Source organism: Hippopotamus amphibius, chromosome 5, assembly GCF_030028045.1.
Source record: "Hippopotamus amphibius kiboko isolate mHipAmp2 chromosome 5, mHipAmp2.hap2, whole genome shotgun sequence".
Lineage (NCBI taxonomy): Eukaryota > Metazoa > Chordata > Mammalia > Artiodactyla > Hippopotamidae > Hippopotamus > Hippopotamus amphibius.
Genome location: NC_080190.1, coordinates 128,743,586 through 128,766,172, shown reverse-complemented (window position 1 = coordinate 128,766,172; position 22,587 = coordinate 128,743,586). Strand labels below are relative to the sequence as shown.

Here is a 22,587-nt window from a genome sequence, read left to right as displayed (position 1 = left end):
CAGAAAAAGAAAAAAATACAAAAAATACAAACAGGTAGAGGCTAAACAATATGCTACTAAACAATGAATCGCTCACTGAAGAATTCAAAGAGGAAATCAAAAAATACCTATAGACAAATGAAAATGAAAACACAACAATCCAAAACCTATGGGACCCAGCAAAAGCAGTTCTAAGAAGGAAGTTTATAGTGATACAAACTTACCTCAGGAAACAAGAAAAATCTCAATTAAACAACGCAACCTTATACCCAAAGCAACTAGAGAAAGAACAAACAAAACCCAAACATAGTAGAAGAAAAGAAATCATAAAGATCAGAGCAGAAATAAATGAAATAGAGACTAAGAAAATAATAGAAAAGATCAATGAAATTAAAAGCTGGTTCTTTGAAAAGATAAACAAAATTGACAAATCTTTAGCCAGACTCATTAAGAAAAAAAGGGAGAGGACCCAAATCAATAAAATCATCAATGAAAGAGAAGTTACAATGGACACCACAGAAACACATAGGATCAAAAACCATTACTACAAACAATCGCCAAAAAAATGGAAAACCTTGAAGAAAAGACAAATTTCTAGAAATGAACACTCTCTCAAGACTGAACTAGGAAAAATTTAAAATATGAACAGACCAATTAATTATATGTAGTGAAACTGTAATTTAACCTGTGATTTAAAAACTCCCAAGAAATGAAAGTCCAGGACCAGATGGCTTCACAGGTGAATTCTAGCAAACATTTAAAGAAGAGTTAATACTTATCCTTCTGAAACTATTCCAAAAAATTGCACAGGAAGGAACACTTCCAAACCCATTCTATGAGGCCACTATCACACTGACATCAAAACCAGACAATGATACCACAAAAATGAAAATCATAGGCCAATATCACTGGTGAACATAGATGCAAAAATCCTCAACAAAATACTAGCAAACTGAATCCAACATACATTAAAAAGATCATATACCATAATCAAGTGGAAATTTTCCCAGGCATGAAAGGATTTTTCAATATCTGCAAATCAATCAATGTGATATACCATATTAACAAACTGAAGAATAAAAGCCATATGTTAAAAAAAAGATCATCTGAATAGATGTAAAAAAACACAAATTTTGATAAACTTCAATATTCATTTATGATAAAAAAATCTCCAGAAAGTGGTCATACGGGGAACCTAACTCAACACAATAAAGGACATATATGACAAACCCACAGCTAACATCACACTCAACAGTGAAAAGCTGAAAGCATTTCCTCTAAGATCAGAATTAAGACAAGGATGTCCACTCTTTCCACTTTTATTCAACACAGTTTTGGAAGTCCTAGCCATGGCAATCAGAGAAGAAAAAGAAATAAAAGGGATCCAAACTGGAAAAGAAGAGGTAAAACCATTGCTGTCTGCAGATGACATGATACGATACTGTCTGCAGATGACATGATACGTAAGTTCCCTACTTATGAACGTCCAAGTTGTGAACTTTCAAAGCTGAGAACAGGCATTCCATCAACATCAGGCATGAGTGAAATTGCAGCTTGCCCTCTGTCCCCTATTAGTGATGATCCTTCAGCTCTACCATCTCCCACCTCTTCTCCTTCCTCCAGTCAGTAACTCTTCTTGCCTGTTCATTCAATGCCAGCCCCTGTATGCCAGTCGTACAGTTGCACTGTACTATTGTACTTTTCAAGGTACTGTACTTAAGATTAAAAACGTTTTCTTTATTTTTTGTGTTTATTTTTTATGTATTATTTGTGTGAAAAGTATCATAACCCTATTACAATACAGTAATATATAGCCAATTGTGTTAGTTGGGTACCTAGGCTAACTTTGTTGGACTTAATGAACAAATTGGAACTTACTAACATGCTCTTGGAACAGAACTCATTCATATGTAGGGGACTTACTGTACATAGAAGATCCTAAAGATGCTACCAGAAAACTACTAGAGCTCATTAATGAATTTGGTAAGGTGGAAGGATACAAAACTAATAAACAGAAATCACTTGTATTTTTATACACTAATAATGAAAGATCAATAGAGAAATTAAGGAAACAATTCCATTTATCATCGCATCAAAAAAGAATAAAATACCTAGGAAAAAACCTACCTAAGGAGGCAAAAGTACTCAAAAAACTATAAGACGCTGATGAAAAAAATTAAAGACATAAACAGATGGAAAGATATACTGTGTTCTTGGATTGGAAAATAAATATTCTCAAAATGACTACACTATCCAAGACAATCTACAGATTCATTGCAATCCCTATCAAATTACCAGTCTTTTTTTTTCTCAGAACTAGAAAAAAATAATTTTAATTTGTATGGAAACACAAAGACCCTGAATAGCCAAAGCAATCTTAAGAAAGAAAAATGGAGCTGGAGGAATCAGGCTCCCTGACTTCACACTAACTACAAATCTACAGTCATCAAAACAGTACGGTTCTGGCACAAAAACAGAAATAAAGATCAATGGAGCTGGATAGAAAGCCCAGAAATAAACCCATGTACCTATGTTCAATTAATCTATGACAAAGAAGGCAAGAGTATACATTGGGGTAAAGATGGTCTCTTCAGTAAGCGGTGCTGAGAAAACTGGACAGCTATGTGTAAGAGAATGAAAGTAGAACATTTTCTAACAACATATACAAAAATAAATTCAAAATGGATTAAAGACCTAAATATAAGGCCAGACACTATAAAACTCTTAGAGGGAAACATAGGAAGAACACTCTTTAACATAAATCACAGCAAGATCTTTTTGTCCCACCTCCTAGAGTAATGAAATAAAAAGGAAAATAAACAAATGGGACCTAATGAAATGTAAAAGCTTTTGCACAGCAAAGGAAACTATAAACAAGACGAAAAGACAACTCTCCGAATGGGAGAAAATATTTGCAAATGAAACAACTGACAAAGGATGTAAGGCCAGATACTATAAAACTCTTAGAGGAAAACATAGGCAGAACACTCTTTGAGATATATATATATATATATACACACACACACACACAATGAAATATTACTCAGCCATAAAAAGAGTAAAATAATGCCATTTGCAGCAACATGGATGGACGTACAAATTATCATGCTAAATGCAGTAAGCTAAACAGAGAAAAAAAAATATCATATGACATCGCTTATATGTGGAATCTAAAAGAAAAAAAAGACAAATGAACTTAATTCCAAAACAGAAAGAGACTCACAGACATAGAAAACAAAATTACAGTTACCAAAGGGAAAAGTTCGGTGGAGGGAGGGATAAATTAGGAGGCTGGGATTAACATTATTACTATGTATTAACATAACACTACTATGTAAAAAACAGATAACCAACAAGGACCTACTGTGTAGCACAGGGAACTATATCCAGTATTATGTAATAACATATATGGGAAAAGAATCTGAAAAAGAATATATATATGTATAACTGAAAGATATTGTAAATCAACTATACTTCAATAAAAATTTTTCTTTAAAAAAAAATCATTACAGTCAGAACTTGCACTCATGCACTCCCTCATGTTGAACTCCTTGATGAGCCCCTTCTCCCAACAGGGTCATTGGGAGGGTCAATGAGGTGTTTTTTCTTTGTTTGTTTGTTTAATGAATCACTCTTACTAGAGTCTGCTTTGACTTTCAAGCTGGTAGATGTATAGCTGAAGAGTTTGCAAGTTTGCATATGCCTGAGAGTAAACATGAGTCTAGGGCTATCTGAGAACCCTGCTTTGTAATAAGCTATCTGATTCTCAGTTTCACTACTTCTCACCAAAAAGTTTGAGAAAGTAGTGAGGAATTATGAAATAAAAATCAGCCTTATGCCAATGAATCTAATTTACGGCACCCAGTCCCTAATCTTGTCATCTTTATTTGTGACTTGGCTCCCTTATTAGAAGACCAGAGGGACTGTGGAATCCAGTGGAGGAGGTGAGGGGTGGGGGAGGGATGAAACTTGACTAAGTAACTCATATCAAAGGACAGACTGCTATTAAGATACAGAAAACAGAATCTGGCCTCTTGATGGTACTCTGAAAGTTTCTCTGTCTTCAGAAAAAATATTCCCACTTACCAGAACCTTTGTTTCACCCCTCTACTTGAGGTCATATTTTTACACTTTAACTGAATAAATCAAACTTTGGTAACCATCAAAAGACTCTTAGCAATTCTCATTTAATCTATTAACATTAGTTATATAATGATCCAATGAAATCTTCAAAATATTTCTAAACACAAAAATACAACAACTGTTCTTAGACTAGGGTTTTTTAATGCCAACATTATTTTCTTGAAGTAGATTAGTCATTAGTCAAAGAGTCATAATTCTTTCATATTACCAAGAAAGCATTTAGTGCATTAAGTCTAGAAAACTACTGTGTATTGGGAAATTAGAACATCATATTCAAGATCTTTGCAAACTCAGGTTATAATTATATTTATATATTTGTAGACTGTGGTATATATATATATATGTGCATATACAATAAAGTGAAAAGATCACGAAATTTGGAGTCAGGTAAACATGAGTTCAAGATTCCTGGTTCTGCTGTTAACATACAATATAATCCATAAAAAATATTTAACTTCTCTGAGCTTCACTTAACAAATGGGGAAATAATTAAAATAGCTAAAAATATTGTACAATTACTACTACATGCAAGATCAAGACTAAGTGTTTTAGAGGCATAAGAGAAGTAATATTATGAGAGAAGTAATATTATTCTTCTTTCATAGATGAGGAAACTGAGGCAAAGGGAAGTTGAGTAACTTGTTCAAAGTCATAAAACTAAAGCCTGTGTTCTTACCACTAATCTAAACTGGCTACCCTGTTGACTTTTCATAACAACTGAAGACAATGGATACAAACCACCTAGTATAGGGCCTAGCCCATAATATATCCTCAATAAATTTTACAAATACTATTAATTAATAAACAGATAAATAATTACAGTGCTTAGTTTGATTAATTGATATATAACTAAGTTTCTTCTTCAGTTTTCAAGGTCAAATTGTTGGTAATGCACTTCTTACACATAAAGTCACAAATATGTATTGAGCACCTATGTCATGACAGGCATTTGGCTCATTACTGTGGGCCTGGTGCTATGTGTGATAGGTGTGCTCTCTGCCCTCACAGATTTACAATGTACAGGTTACTGGGGTAGTCTAAAAGGCACTGAGAAGAACTATAATGATCTCTTAAAGAGATCAGTCATGACATTGGGATCAAAAGTGCCATTCAAACAGCCTACCTATTTGCTGACATAGAATGGCAGATCAAGGATGGCAGGAGATCTTAGCAAATGCACATCAGCAAGAGGAATTAGATGTTATTCACTACTATGAGCCTTTTTATTTTGCCTTTTGTTAAGGTTAAAAAATTCTTTTTGCAAATGTTACAAATGCCCATGTTATCATTTCCATCTTCATTCAACCTGCATATATAAGTAAGTTTTCTCAGGAGTTTTGCATTTCTGGGTTTAAGTCTAGGCTCTTAAGATCAAAGCATTTGTGTCTCTTTTAAGCAATCATATTTTAAGGTCTATCTTTATGTCTAAGATCCTAGCTTATGATTTAAAAACAACAACCATCACCCCCTCCCCCAAATCTCTCTAACCATGTTTTTTTTTTTTTTTCCAATTTCTCCAGAACCTTCTCTTTCCTGTGAGATAGATTCCAAAAATTAAATCTGTACCCTGGCAGTCTATCTTTCATACTGCTTATAGTCTCTTATTCCCTTTGTTATCCCATCACCAATTAAGCAGTCCACAAGGTATTCTATCATGTGAGAAGTACATGTAGCAGTTATTTATTTGCAAATACAGAATGTGACGAACACATGGTATGGAAAGATTTTTTATGCTAATATTCTCTCATTTACATTAGATTATCTACTATCTTTTTTCTACTTTTCAATTCTGCATGTATGGTAAATAGTGTGTTTTTTTCCACTAAACTCCACCGAAATAAAAATGACTAAAACATCATCAAGTGTCTCCAAGTCACCACAACACAAAAACAACTCAGCCTTTCAGTTGTATACTGATCACATTAATTCCAATAATACCAGCAAAGTGAGCAGGTATAAGTTCTTATTATATGCCATGGCTGCTCTGGGAAATTTTCATATGTCATCTCATTTATTATTCAAAACCCCATGACACACGTAGATGTCATTATCTCTATTCTATACATGAGAAAGCTGATGGTAAAGAGTTTGTTACTTACCCAAAGTCACAAGGCTATTAGGTGGCATAGCTGTGATTTAAACCCAGACCTGCCTTATTCTATCCTCCCCTCACTTTATATTGAGAATGAGAAGAGTAAAGTGCAATGAAAGGTAGAGGGAAGAGTGGACAGATGGAAAGAAGACAGATAATGGAGCAGAATGCATTTAGTCATTATTAATTCATTAAACTAATATCCATTGAGCACTTAGTATCAGCTAGGCATAGTGTCTACTCATAAGACAAGTTCCTTGCCATAGAAAGGCACATTCAGTTTAGAGAAGTAGAATCACCAACAATTTTAGTCCTCACAAAGGGCAATAATCAATACATGCCAAAATATCGAGAGAGAGGGTAGGGCCCTGTCTGGAAAAGCTGGGGAGTGCTTCCCAGATAAGGTGCCTTTGACCAGAAATGTAAGCAATGCCTGAGAGTTCTCAAGCTGGCTAAGGGTTGAAAGACCAGAGCACGTGGAGATCAAAGCAGGGACAACACCACAAAAGTGTGGCAGGTGGAGCCCCAAGTGCTTCAGAGGGATGTAGAGGAGGATGCATGGTAAACATTGTGAGAACAGGAGCAGAAGGACAAGGAGATTTGACAACATGTTGGGATTGGGCACTAGGACAGGGAAGAGGAAGGGGAGAGGGGAGGAGACAAGTGAGGAAACATGGCATTGAACAGGACCATATCGGGCTGCCAGTGCAAATGACCACTCTACATGGCATAACATATGAGATGATCATAAAATTCATTACATCATGTGTATTATTTTTTCAGATGCCTTTTATTATGATCATGGGTTATGATAGTGGACTGCCAAAGAGGTAAGTTTTGATGAAAAAAAGTAATAGATACAAAGGTAATACTGACCCTCTATCAGAGCCTTGGGGTCCAAGGAAAGGAAAGTGTAGCCTTGAGAGAACTAGAATCTTGGGTAAAGAGGGAGACAAGGTATTTCTGAGCTGCAAAGGGCTGCTGGAGTATGGGGCAGGTAGCACGGAGACATATGGACTACTCAATTGTGTTTTCAGTATCACTGAGGCTAGATATCAGGCATAAGCCAATGAGCGGAATAAGGAGACAAGATGATAGGATCATTATGTCTGTCTTAAAAATTAATCAAGTGGTTCAAGTGAAAATAAAAAGCCCCTTTGATTGCAACATAGTTTGAGAAAACATTTAATTGGGTAGACAGAATTAAAGATTATCAGGACTTGGGGCACTATTTCACTGCTCCTTAGATTTATATATTTTCTGTTGTGTGGAAAGGTGCAGAGTGCCAGTCAAGCTTTCCTTGATCGGGTTGCTTAATGGCTAACTAGACCACAACATGTCTGTCAGACCTAGATTCTGCCTGTGATATCTCCCCATAGATAGGAATTCAGATTTCAAGAAAAGGACTTTTTATACCCTAAATTTGTCAAGAAATTCTTATCAAGAATATAGCTCTATGATGTGCTTACACTACAGCAGCAGAAAAAATTCAGTAATCTCTGATTTGGTATTCTGTGGAACAAAATTTGTAGTGGAATGAAGGAGTCAAAAGATACTGCTTATGACAGCTTATAATTGGACTTTGTGCAGGTGTCATTTAAACTTTAGTTCTTTTGACAAAACAATTTTTCCTTCTGGTTTCTGCTACTTCTCTGCCTCTATAGATTATCACTCCATACAATTAGACTGAGAGAGCTATGCTCAAGAGCCATGGAGTAGAGATAAGTATGGCAATACATACTTCCAGGTAACCATCTTACAGTGCAATAGCCCCAAGGCCGCTAAAAAGTTCAATGTGGAGAGCCTAGACTTTGGTGTCACACAAACTAAAGTTCAAGTCTCAGATCTGTATCTTATTAACTCTAAGACATAATGAATGCAAAGCACTTACTCCAGTAGATATTCAACAAATAGAAGCTATTATTACTTTAAAATAAATTTAAAACACAACACAAAAGGGAAAGCGAGAGCCCAAATATGAGGGCTTCTCACTTCCGAGGCATATATTCCATCTTCCTGTCAAATGCAAATACCTCTGTCAATTTCTAATGAGTATCTGAAGCCATGAACTTGTCTGAAACTCTTACTGGTACAAGAAACAAATTTTATGTGGGTTCCCTTCTGTCTTCCATAGTATTCTTTATCAAGTGATCTAAACAGTAAGAAATTAATAAACAGAAACTGTAGACTTTTGGTCTTACCATTTTTGTCTGCTCTCCTCAGTATCTGGAAAAGAAAAAGGAAACATTTTATCACCATTTTTGTAAGTATTGAAGTGAACATGATACTCACACAGAATTTACCCATTATTAAATAAAAGAAATTCCAATTTAGAATAAAGCTTTCCCAATTAAAATCTTTCTTTACAACAGTAAAAAATTAAAAATACCCAAATGTCCACAAACAAGCCAATGGACAAATAAGCCATGGTATATCCACACAATGAAAACTACTGAGCAGTAAAAAGGAATGAGCTCTTGATGCATACAATAACTTGGATGGATCTCAAGGTAATTATGCTGAGTAAAAACCTAGACACATAAGAAGATGTATTATTTCATTTATATAAAAATTCTAGAAAATGCAAATAGTAACAGAAAGCAGATTAAGGGTTGTTGTATAGGAATAAGCAAGGGCAGAGAGGGCTGGATTATAAGAAGGCATAAGGAAACTTTACAGGGTGGTAGATATATTTATTTTCTTGATTGTGGTAAAAGTTTCATAGATATATAAATATGTGAGAACTCATCAACTTTTCACTTCAAATATGTGCTATTTAATGTGTCAGTCATATAATAAAATGGAGAATAAACAGAAACAAAATTAATAAATTGTGGATAAATAAGAGTTCCTGCATCTATACTATATCTTACTTTACATTTATGAGTTAATTATATTATTTGGGACTATTTTAAATCGTCTTTGATGGATATAAACTGCTTGACCATCCAGTATCTTTGGTATTGGATTACTAATTTTAGAAATTAAAAGATTTCTAATTATCTTTTGCGAAACCAATCTTTCCTCCATTCTTGGCCCATGTACTCCAGGGTTGGGCAGAATACTCAAGCCTAGTAAACAGAGTGTCATACCCCTCTGGCCACAGTGACTACTCATGCATTAGCACAATAAGTCCAATGAAGCCTTGGTTTTGCTTGAGTTGTCAAGAGAGAAATACTTTCTCTGTTGACTTTGAATCTAGGAAAAATAGGTAAGGAACTGCCTTTTTGTAATTGTATATGTCATGGATCGAACTGTATTGCCTCAAAACAAATGTTGAAGTCCCTAGTAACAGTGAATGTGACCATGTTTGGAAATAGAGTCTGTTGTAATCAAACTAAGATAAGATCTTACTGGATTGGGCCCTAAATCCAATGACTGATGACTTTATAAGGAGAGCAATTCAGAGATGCAAAGACATAAAGAAGAAGGCTATGTGATGACAGGGGCAGATATTGGAGTGATACAGATGTAAGCCAAGGAATGTCAAGGACTGATGGCCACCTCTAGAAGCTAGGAGACAGGCATGGAACAGATTCTCCCTTGGAGCCTTCAAAGGGAGTATAGCCCTACCCACACCCTGATTTCACCTCCCTAGCCTCCAGAACTGAGAGAATAAATTTTGTTGTTTAAACCACCATTTGTTTAGTACTTTATTATAAAAGACCTAGGAAATTAATATAATATATAACCTGGAAATAACTAACACTCAGGAGAGTCCAGAGGCTGAGAGAAACTGGATCATGATGACACTCTCTGAGCTCCTGATGAAGCCATCCTGAAAAGATGATCTCTGCTTTTCATTATAAGAGTAAATAAATTGTTACTTTTTAAAATCTTAAGATAGTTTGGGTTATTTTTCTCTGATAACAATAATCAGATTAGCCCTAACTGATACTGTATACTGACAGAAAAAATCTGAATAATATAATACACAGCTATGTTTACACAGTATCAAAGAAAATTGCAAAGACAAGCTTTAATTAAGTGAAAGGGGCACTTAAGGATTATTTTTTTCCTCAGCGATTTGTAGTTATGGTTATGTAACAAGAGATACTCTTATATTTAGGTCTCCACTTCTTGGTGGCTAGCTTGAAATATGAGTAATAATTTTTATTATCAAAGTTTTCTCTTTTACTGCTTTCCACTATAGACTTGATCTTCCTTCCCTTTCTTTTGATTTCATGGAGATGAAGTACGAACAAATCTAATCATTATTACAATGTGTTTTTATTATAAAATACTAATATTATTACTAAAAACCTCTCCCATGAAAAATTTCCAATAACAGATATGTATCACCCTGACTTGAGTGCACAAGAAGTAGGTCCCCTTTTTTAAACTAAATTTATTTAATTATTGCAGGAAGATTGCTTTCAATAGTAAGAGCTTCTATGTTTAGAGAAAAATGAGACAGATTCTTTTTCACAATACTAGAAGTAATTTCTAGTGGAGATTTTGTGACTCTACCTCTCCATCACAACCACCTTCTTCCTCTCTTCTGAAACTTGAAGCCATAGAGTTGGGAAGATATAAAACACAGTCTATTTCTTACTTTTGATATACTCTAAGATCCTATTTCATGCTCTATTGTATCCTTATGAGTTTGAAATGATTAGAATAGGAATAACAAAACACCAGAGACTTAGACCCAAGATTTCCAACATTTCATTTCATAAAGAACCATCTTAAATAGCATTCAGCTTCTTATAGATGAAATTAAAATAGTCACTCTTGTTATTAAGACAATTCTTTGTAATTAAATATGAATAGAAGTGTCTCTGCCGCAAATTTTGCCTCTGAGCTCTCAGACTAATAAAAAATGTACTGCAAATGAGAATTGAGTTCATTATGTTATGCAACCATAGTAATCTGGGTCAGCTAATCTTACTAATTTCTGTCACAAGATAGATACTAAATAGATATAAACATGTCAAACTTAAAACTTAAATGCAGGTGGTGCTATGTTTCTGCAACAAATTAGGGATTATCAAATAGGATCCTTTATCCTGAAAGATATTCTTTAATGACTTGACTGAAATTCTTCACTTTTCATTTTAAGTTATTGAAGGCAGGTGTTAAAATGCAAATGTTGTCTTGGAGGCATTAAAAACTAACACAATCACCGTTCACTGATCTAATATTTGGTAAATGCCTCCTGTCATGTACCAGGTTAATTAGGTAATGAGAGGAGCTTACCAGTCACTTAGTGGACTCCTGAGAAACTGAGACATAGGCAGGGAATAGGGACTCATCTAGAACATGGAGTATCATCCAGAAGGGAAGACCTAGTAGGTGAGTCATAGTGTGTGGGCCTGGACATCTCGCAGGTAATTTTGCTACCAGGTGATTAGCCACCACGAGATAGGATGCAAGTAAGTGGGCACTGTCTTCTCAATTTTGCCTAATATAGGTGTGTAGGAAAATAATTTATAATTTATAATGTATGATAACAGTAAAACTAAGTTTTCCTTATTTCTGCTTCTTCCTGAAACTAGTAGAGTGACATCTACCTTGCCATTAAAGTAGACAGTGATGGATTAATTTCCATTCTCCCAACTGGACAATATCAAATCAATTGTGCATATTATTAATCTCACTCAAATAAACAACTGTGCACTAGGCAAGACAGGAGGTGTAATTGTAAGAGAATTCAGTCACAGAACCACTATACCTAGAAAACTGTTTCTGCTCTGACAGTCCTCTGTACAGATGAGTATATACAGGGCATCAGAATTAAATATCTTTGCAAGGAGAAATGGTTACTAGTTTGCACAAAGTCTCTGACCATCAAGGGACTATACCTTTTGTTCTGGGTGTTCATGGGTATGCATGCTTGCTTAGAGGAAGGAAGGGAAGACAAACAGTAAAGTCATCTCTCTCCTTCACAACCTGCAAGGCCCCACTTCTACCACACCACTTCCCTTCCAGTTAAAAATCAGAGGAAAACTGGAAGAAGACAGCAGTACCAAATGAGTGAAATTGCAACTAACTTCATCTAGGATTCATCTTGCTTTCAGGGAGTAGCTGAAGGCTAGTTTTTCTCCCTGTGCACAGTAGTAGAGTTGACTGGACTCAAAAGAGGGCCCACATGCTATACAGACAAGTATTCTAAATTGGAGTTAATTCTCTGTTAACTGGAATGCAGCAACCTTAGAAAAGATAGCATATAGATGTTAAAAGGAAAATAATTGTAATCCTCCAGGTCCTTTCGTGTTGCTGCACACTGGGACAGTGTTCAGCCCTGTCCAGTGGTTGGCAGTTGTGCCCTGTGCAAATGTACTACAGCAACCTCAGTGCACAGCCATGCCTTAGTACCAGCACTAGGTTTTCTAAGCCCCCCAAAAAGATATTAAAGAATATTTTTGATGAACTGATACTTAATTCTGACATTTTTTAGAAAGAAAATCATGCAAATTAGATTTATAAAATGGTCCCTGTATTAGTTTGTGGGTTTTACTACTGTTATTTAGGCATTCAACATGGAATACTGATATAACAATAGTGATTCAAATTTACATAGTATATATCCATTTTTCTCAGTTTTCTCTACTATGAACTCTTATTTCATACTCACAATGACCTTTAGCATTAAATATCATACTCATTATTATAGCTGAATTGGAGATAAGGAAAATGAAGCAAAAGCCAACAGTTGTGGTATACTTCTCTCTGATTTTCTGATCTATGACTAGTTTCTAACCAGCTGGACATATCAGTCATGTCACTAACAGTACCCTCAAAAGCAATTTAAATCATTTCTTAGAGAAGTGATTATTCCAGTGGCACTGGAATACAAACACTGAAAATCAATGTTTTCTTCAAATTTGGAAATTAGTCTGTGATACAGAAGCCTCTAATCAATTTCATTTCTGTTCCTCTTTGGAAAAGGGAATATGTATCACCTACTTGTTATAATCTGAGGAGAATTCAAAAAGCAATCTTTTATAGCAGTGCTACTAGAATATATTAAAACTGATCAAATAAAATTATGTATTTTTGTTTCACATTTTATTTTTGCTAAAAGCAATATGATTCAGAAATAAATAATTCAAAAATCCCTAAATAACAAATTCTTTTTCATGTCACATATTTCACCAGAGTGCTAGATTTTTCACAAAATACTTCAAAGAAAAGTGTAAACAAAATCTCTTCTCTTCGAGATAAAATCAGTGGCAGTTTTTTTGTAGACAACCATTTTACTGGCAAGCAAGCATATCAACACCTCTCATGTGAAATCAGTTTTATATTTTTATTTTTAAATTATAGAAATAAATGTAAGAAGACAAGGCAGTCCTATTTATAGAGTACATATTCCTTCAGAACAGAGACTTGATACTATTTATTTTCAGAACATGGGAACAATTATGCACCTGCGTATAATAATAAATGAGATTTTAATCTCTTCTTTTTTTCTTCTTTTTAAATAGTACTTTGAACGCTTGGGCCAAATAGGTGTTTATGTCAGAGAAGATGGCTTTCCATTTACATAGCTCAACCCATTCTTCTCCACAGTATCACTAGGATTTGTACACTGCTTTTGAACAGTCACAGAGAAGGGATATGACCAAGATGACAGAGTAGGAAGACCCTGAGCTTACTTCTTCCCACAGGGACCAAAATTACAACTATTTACAGAGAAACTATTGATGAGAAAGGCTGGAGTCTAGCAGAAAAAAGATCTTATACACCAAAAATATAAAGAAGGAACCGCATATCGACAAAATGAAAAGACAACCTACTGACTGTGAGAAAATATTTGCAAATGATATGACCAATAAAAGATTAAAATCCAACATATATACAACATCATACAACTCAACATCAAAAAAAAAAAAAAATTAACCCAATTAAAAAATAATGTCTATTCAGTTCTTCTGAATAGACATTATTCCAAAGAGGAAATGCAGGTGGCCAACAGGCGCTTGAAAAAATGCTCAACATCGCTAATCATCAAGGAAATGCAAATCAAAACTACAATGAGATATCACCCATCAGAGTGGCTACTAACCAAAAGAACACAAATAACAAATGCTGGTGAGGATATGGAGAAAAGGGAACCCTTGTACACTGTTGGTGGGAATACAAATTGGTGCAGCCACTGTGGAAAACAGTATGGCAGTTTCTTAAAAAACTAAAAATAGAACTACACAGCAATTCCACTCCTAGGCATATATATCTGAAAAAAGCAAAAACACTAATTTAAAAAGATACATGCAGCCCAATGCTCATAACAGCATTATTTACAATTCCCAAGATATGGAAGCAACCAAAGCATCCACCAACCCCAAGCACCAGCAGGCCAGCACCAACCCCAGGATACCCTGGGCCCTGGCCCTGCCCACCAGCAGGCCAACACAAAAAAGGAAGAAGTAAAACTGTCACTGTTTGCAGATGACATGATACTATACATAGGAAATCCTTAATATGTCCCCCCAAAACTATTAGAACTCATTAATGGGTTTGGTAAAGTTCCCGGATACAAAATTAATATACAGAAATCTGCTGCATTTCTATACACTGAAAATGAATAATCAAAAAAGAGAAAGTAAGAAAATAATCCCATTTACAATGACATCAAAAAGAATAAAATACACAGGAATAAACCTAAGGAGGTAAGAAACCTGTACTCAGAAAACTATAACACACTGATGAAAGAAACTAAGGACAACATAAACAGATAAAAAGATACACCATGTTTATGGATTAGAAAAATTAATATTGTTAAAATGATCATACAACCAAAGGCAATCTACAGATTCAGTGTAATCCCTATCAAAATACCAATGGCATTCACAGAACTAGAAAAAATAATTCTAAAATTTGTATGGAAACACAAAAGACCACAAATAGCCAAAACAATCTTGAGAAAGAACAAAGCTGGAGGTATCACGCGTCCTGATTTCAAACTATACCACAAAGCCACAGTAATCAAAACAGTGTTGTACTGGCACAAAAACAAACACATAGATCAATGGAACAGAATAGAGTCTAGAAATGAACCCACACTTATATTGTTAATTAACCTACCACAAAGACGGCAAGAATATATATGGGGAAAAAGCCTCTTCAATAAATGGTGTTGAAGAGAATTCCCTGGTGGTCCAGTGGTTAGGACTCAGTGCTTGCACTTCCAGGGCCTGGGTTTGATCCCTGGTAGGGGAACTAAGATCTCACAAGCTGCATGGTGCAGTCAAAAAAAAAAAGGTGTTGAAAAAATTGGACTGTTACATACGAAAGAATCAAACTGGACTATTCTCTCATACCATGCACAAAAATAAATTCAAAATGAATTAAAGGCTTAAAGGTAAAATTGAAACTATACAATTTCTAGAAGATAACATAAGCAGTACACTCCTTGACATCATTCTTAGTAATTTTTTGAATATGTCTACTCAGTCAAGGGAAACAAAAGCAAAAATAAACAAATGGGACTACACACTTAAAAGCTTTTGCACAGTGAAGAAAACTATCAACAAAACAAAAAGTCCATCTACTGAATGGGAGAAGAATTTTGCAAATGACATATCTGATAAGGGGTTAATATACGAGAGATACAAGGAAGTTGTACAACTCAACATCAAAAAAAAAAAAAAAAAAGACCCAATTAAAAACTGGGCAGAAGATTTTAATAGACTTTTTTCCAAGAAAGACATACAGATGATCAACAGGAACATGGAAAGATGCTCAACATTACTCATCATCAGGGAAATGTAAATCAAAATCCCCATGAGGTATCACTTCACAGTCAGAATGGCTATTATCAAAAAAGACAACAAATACAAGTATTTGGGAAGATGTGGAGAAAAGGGAACTCTCATGCACTGTTGGGGACAATGCAAATTGGTGCAGCCACTATGGAAAACAGTGTGAAGATTCCTCAAAAAATTAAAAATAGAACTATCATATGATCCAGAAATTTTACTCCTGGGTATTTATCTGAAGAAAAAGAAAACATTAATTAGAAAGATATATGCCCCCTTATGTTCATTGCAGCATTATTTACAATAACCAACACATGGAGGCAACCTAAGTACCCATTGTTAGATGAATAGATAAAGAAGTGGTATACATATGCAATATAAAAATATATGCCATAAAAAAGAATTAAATCTTGCCATTTGTGACAACATGGATGGACCTGGAGGGTATTATGCTAAGTGAAATGTCAGGCAGAGAAAGACAAATACTGTATGATATCACTTATATGTGGAATCTAAAAAACAAAGCAAATGAACAAACATAACAAAAGATAAACAGAGTTATAGATACAGAGAACAAAAAGGTGGTTCCCAGAGGAAAGAGGGGTGGAAAGAAAAAAAGTGAGGGAGATTAAGAGGTTCAAGCTTTCAGTTGCAAAATATATGGATCACAGGCATGAAATGTACAATGTGGGGAAACAGTCAATAACTATGTAATATCTTTGTATGACAGATCTTAACAAGACATCATGGAGATCATTTTGAAATGTATAAAAATATTGGTTTGCTCTGTTGTTTAATAGGAACTAACATAGTGGTGTAGGTCAATCATACTTCAAAAGCAAACAAATTCATAGAAAAAGAGATCAGATTTGTGGTTTCCAGAGGCAGGGGTGAATGAGAAGAAACTGGAGGAGGTAGTCAAAAGATACAAATTTCCAGTTATAAGATACATAACTACTAGGGATGCAATGTGCAACATGATAAATATAATCAGCACCACTATGTTATACAGCTGTTAAGAGAGTAAATCCTAAGAGTTTTCATCACAAGGAAAAAGTTTCTATTTTTTAAATTTTGTACCTATATGAGATGATGGCTATTCACTAAACTTAAAATGCAGTAATCATTTCATGATGTATGTAAGTGCACATTATGTACATATTAAGGTGTACATTGTGCTGTACACCTTAAACTTATACAGTGCTGTAAGTCAATTGTGTCTCAATAAAAATGAAAGAAAATAAATACATACATATGTACATTTTTTTTTCCAGAAAAATAAAAAGTCTTAGGGAAGCCCTTGATATCCTTGGAGGACAGAGTGAAGATCAACTCAGAATGAATGGAAGCCCCTCTTGCCCTCTCTGAATCAACTTCATGGTGGTTTAGCCATCAACCTTATAACTGAGATGATTTTCAGGTGCCCTGACTCTCTATCCCTAAGGATTTCCTTCTCTGGTGTGCTGTGTGTCTCCTCCTTCTACCAGCTTAGTTTCTCAGGGGGGTTTTTTGCCCTGAATGGCAGGACTTAAAGGAATAATATCAGCCAGTTTAACCATTAGCACCAATAATATCATCTGATTGACCCAAACTAAGCACAGATGAGTGCTAATGAAGAATGAGGTATTAATAATCCCATTGCATGAAAGGAATTGGAATCCCACATGTGTATTAGTGGGAAGAAGACGGCCCGCCCAGAATGCCTGTAGCCCCAGTTGCAGCTGCATGGTGATGAGAAGAGAACGCTGCCAGGAAACAAAGTTGAACCTTATCTATATTTTTGCCTTACACTAGGTTTAATTACTGATAGGGGTTTCTCTCCCAATTAAAAATTCAAGCTAATCCATTCAAAATAAACTTGGGAGGGCTCCTTGCATAATCTGTTTCACCATTATGATACTAATAATTTGATTTCCTCATATTTTCACCTCTCCACAAATAAATATATTTGGCCTCTGGCCCCCTTACCTTGATTTTAATAAGAAATGATAACTCAGAGGAGGTTAGAGGAAAGAACACGAATCCCTCTTCAATGCCCTTTGCCCATTTTATTTTATGCCATAATTGTCCCCACTGAGCCAGAAACTACCTCAGGGGACAGCATGAATGTGACAACTGAGGGGCTGGGAGAGCTGGAAGCCCCACAGGCAACTGAGGGATAGGAAAACCACAAAACCTAAAGGCAGAAAAAAGAGCTGAACAAAAGGGTGAGAAATATAGAGAACAGCAGGAAGGAAAGTAAAGCAAAATTGATAAACAAATAAGAAATAAAACTGCATAGAGATAGAAACCACAGCATGGAGGCAGAAAAATAGCAGAGAAAGGGAAAGAAAGAATGAACACAAATGATCATCAATAGCAGAGAAATGGAGGAAGAGAATACGGAAACCAGGGAGAGGACCAAAAGAAAAACAGTTAAATGCTTGAATTGAAGATAATGACAGTAATTACAACTAGTAGAGGTACAGAAGGCCAATAAAAGCAGGAAAATGGAAAAATAGGAGATGACAGTGAAAAAAGAATCATTATGAAAGAGATTTTGGCCGCCGCTCATAGAAAAGAAAAACAAATATATTTTCAAAGTGATTGCTTTCTTAGGGGACTGGAGGAGGCGACGGGGCATTGCAATCTACGGATTCCCTTGGTCACATTAGAGAATCAGCGAGGTGGGGGCGGCAAATAGAGCACCTTAGAGATGAGTTAAGACAACGCCGCCCCCTCCCTCGCCCCCTTTCAAACGCCCCATTCACCGGAATGGAGACTGATGTATTTACAAACCTAGTCCCTGTTGGAATCCAGGTTGTTGGGAAATTTAACTTTTGGAATTTATTAAGGGTTGTTAAGCCCCAGGTTTTAGGTCTGGGACAGCCCTTTTTTACAAGTTGCGTGGTGGTCATTTCTCCGGCATTTGCCTGGGTGGTTTACCAGGGAGAGAGGAGAGCGGAGTAGAAGGTAGTTCTGTCCGGTGTTCTGGAGGCAAAACACTGGCTGATGAGCTCCTGGGCCCGCAACCCTCCTCCCGGGCGTGGGCGGGGGGGCGCGGGGGGGTGGTTGGGAAGACTCTGGGGGAGCACTGATCTAACGCCTTCCCTCTGTACTTACGTCGAGGAAGATCGACATGCCCTTGGACAGCTGCAGCGCAGAGCTGAGTTCCTCCGAGGAGTTGCTGGAGGACGGCGACGTCTCCCGGGAATCCTCCATTCTTGGGAGCCCTGACGGCCGCGAGCGGGCGCTGGGCTCGGCGGCTGCACAGGAGCAGGCAAAGGGTGCGCCGCGCTGCCACTGCCAGTCTCTGCGCCGCTCGCTGCTGGGCTTGGGGTCGGGATCGCGTGTTCGCTTCCCGGCGAGCCTCACTCGCGTCTCTCCGGCTTGCTCTCCCCCTCCTTGCCTCCGTCCCCCGCGCTCCCACGCGCTCTACTCGCGCCTCCCCTCCTTCCTTTGGCTGCAGCGCTTGCATCCGTCTCGTCCCTGCACGTAGCAAAGCGCTGCTCAACTTGTGGGGGAGCGTACTCTGACTGCCCCCCCGCCCCATCCTCCTGCACCGCCATTGGCCTTGGCTGAATATAATCCTGAGGCCTCTGAGCACTATGCCACGACAATCCCACAAGCCGCGAGAAAGGAGGCAGCCCAGATTGAGAGGGGGAACAGATGGAAGGGAGTCTGTCTTGAGAAGCAAGAGCACAAACTAAGGACGCCCCTAAGGACGCCCCTGGGTGAAACCGTGTGAGTTAGAGCGATTCCAACAGGTTTTGCCAACTTTGCTTTTAACAAGTTCACCTGTCTTCCCTACCCTCCCCAAAGACCAGTAGGTAAATGGATACCACCAACCAAAGCGGGGCTGGATTAGTGTGAGGATAAAATCACACAATTTTGGAACCTTGGATGCCAGGGTTCAGAATCTGCCCTGGTTAATTTGTCATCTTGCGGTCTAGCAAATTACTAAATTGTTTAACCTTGGTTTTCCTCTCATCAGGAAAATGATCACAAGAGCAGTGCTTACTTCAGAGGGTTCTGGGGATTAAATGTGGTAATACCATGGCAAAAGGTATGGACTCTGCATACAGTCAGGACCAAAAAAAAAAGTTCTCGGGACTTCCCTGGTGGCGCAGTGGTTAAGAATCCGCCTACCAGTGTAGGCGACACAGGTTGGACCTGTGGTTCAGGAAGATCCCACGTGGCCCGCAGCAACTAAGCCTGTGGGCCACAGCTACTGAGCCTGCATGCCACAGGTACTGAAACCCATGTGCCTAGAGCCGGTGCTCTGCAACAAGAGAAGCCACCACAATGAGAAGCCCACACATTGCAAGGAGGAGTAGCCGCACACCCCCCCCCCCCCCCCCCCCGCCAGCTAGAGAAAACCCATGGGCAGCAAGCGAAGACCCAATGCACCCAATACATAAATAAATAAATTTATTTTTTTTAAAAACGTTCCCTATGAGGGAAAGATTGTCAGGTAATGCTCAAGCAAGTTTTCCAAAATTGAAGTCACAGTAAAGGATGCAGTCCCTATCTATGCTTAAGAATTTAAACCAGAGCAATTATTCAACATTTGAGGGCTGCAAAAATGGCAATCTCACCTTTCATGAGGAGAGATATTCACTATTCATTGGGTTTCTAAAATGTGCACAGCGCATGCCAGTTACTGTGTGGGTTACAAAGCTGAACCATCTCAGAGCAAGATGGGTCAAAGAGAACAGCACGTTTTTCAAACAAGACTCTGCCTGTGAGAACTGATGGGGTAGATCCAGATCTCCATTTTGAGGCCTCCAAGAAAAGAGAACATGTTTTTTCTCTACAACTAGTGCAGAAACAACCATAACACAGGACAAAATGTGAATTTCTTAAGGCATATAAAAAGTGCTATGGGTTTCTTAGGAGGAAAAGTTTATAATTTGGCTGATGGGACCAAGAAAGGCTCCATAAAAAAGATAGTATTTGAAATGGATCTTAAAAATTGGTAGATATTCCATAGTTGATAGAAATAGAAGGAAAAAACATTCCAGGTAGAGGGAACATCTTGAGCAAAGGCATGGCACCCAGGAAGGTCATGGACATCTGTAATTAATCTACTGGAATCTCTGAAAATATGCAGAATCCCAGTCCACATCCCAGGCTTACCAAATCAGAATGTCAAAGCATGAGACCAAGGAATCTAAGTCCCTCTTTCACTCATGATTCATACACTGGTGCTCTGTAGCAGGGCCAGTACTGGGGTGAGAGCAATAAACTGCCTTGGGCACAAAATGTAAGGAAGTGTTACCCTATATTTGCCTGATCCTGAGAGTGCCTGCCTTTGAACACTAGGTAACTCATTCACCTCACCCAAGTCCCAGCCCTGCTTTGTAGATGAGTGTTTGCAAGAAATGGCTCCAGCCATTCTCAACTTTGACTGTACATTGGAATTACCAGGGGTGTATGGCAACTTTTATTATGGCCACGATTTCATCGACACTCTTCCTGTAGAGATGTGAGTCCCCTTCCCCTGAATCTGAAGGATTATGACTGCTTCAATGAATAAAATGGAACAGAAGTGATGCTATGCTTTCTGAGTTTAGGTATATAAAAAGTCTCACAATTCCACCTTTTTCAGTGGAGTATTTGCTCCTGGAGTCTTGGGATTCCTATAGGAAATCTAGCTACCGTGAGCCACCTTGAGGAAGCCCAAGCTATATGGAGGAGCATAGTAGACACCCTGGCTAACAGTAGTATCTGAACTCAGCCTTTGAGTCATCCCAGCCTGAGTGACAGAAAGGTGAATAAAGAAGCCTCCATATGATTCCAGTACATAACTCTGAGACATGCCTAGCCATTTGTGTTGTCTAAGCCAAGATCTCAAACATCATAGAGCAGAAACTCACCATCAGTGCTGTGCCTCGTCTAAATTCTTGACCCACAGAATTTAGGAGCATAATAAAATGGTTACAGTTTTATACAAATAAGTCTTGGGGTGGGTTTGTTCATGACAATAGATAACAGAAATAAGGAGCTTAAAAAAAAAAGACACAGAAAAGCCTAATTGATGCCTGAGCTTCACCTCCAGATTCATATTCAATTAGCATGCAGTGGCACCTGGACATTGTTACCGTAACAATGGCTACTCCATACACGGAGGCCTGATAGAAATACGGAGACAGAGATTTTGGAGGAAGAGAGAAATGGCTTTATTTTTCTTTGCCAGGCAAAAGCAGCCTAGCACCTCACGAGCTGTGCGCCTCCCCCACCCCCCATCTTGGGAGTCGGGGAAGATTTTATACGTGGGGCTCGCAGTCTGGGGTATGTGATAAGGATCAAGTTGGTGGAGGTCTTGCACTCTTTTTCCTTCCTATTATTCTAAAACAGTCATAGCTGGTGTCAGGCCACCAGGCAACTGGGGTCTGGCAGTTTGTTGATTGTCTGTCTATGGTTTGTCACCTGGGGACCTCCTTTCTGAAATGCAAAACAAACTATAGGAATGATTTTGTTGCAATGGTCGTATGGAATGCAGCTTCCAAGTTGTAAATAAGGTTAGCGAGTGAGAGGCAGGATGTAACTCACACAGAGTTAACTTTATGAAGTAAAAATCTAGTTACTACAGATTAGTGACAGTTAACCTAAAACAAGGAATGATTAACTCTTTCAGGCCAGGTTATCTTTCTCCTCTAGCGTGTTCAATGTTCTCTGTTTTCCTTG

At 37.5% G+C, this 22,587-nt stretch overlaps 1 protein-coding gene across 1 annotated transcript in view; it reads right to left on the bottom strand.

The window, feature by feature from the left end:
* Window positions 1-19,119, bottom strand: part of NECAB1 (N-terminal EF-hand calcium binding protein 1) — a 260,566-nt gene extending 241,447 nt beyond the window's left edge. Inside the window, exons 1-2 of the mRNA XM_057736117.1 lie at window positions 19,021-19,119; window positions 8,416-8,440 (exon numbers count right to left, since the gene is read on the bottom strand). Coding sequence (XP_057592100.1) covers window positions 8,416-8,440; window positions 19,021-19,119 — 124 coding nt within the window. The remainder of the gene's footprint in view (window positions 1-8,415; window positions 8,441-19,020) is intronic.
* Between the last annotated feature and the right edge of the window lie 3,468 nt (window positions 19,120-22,587).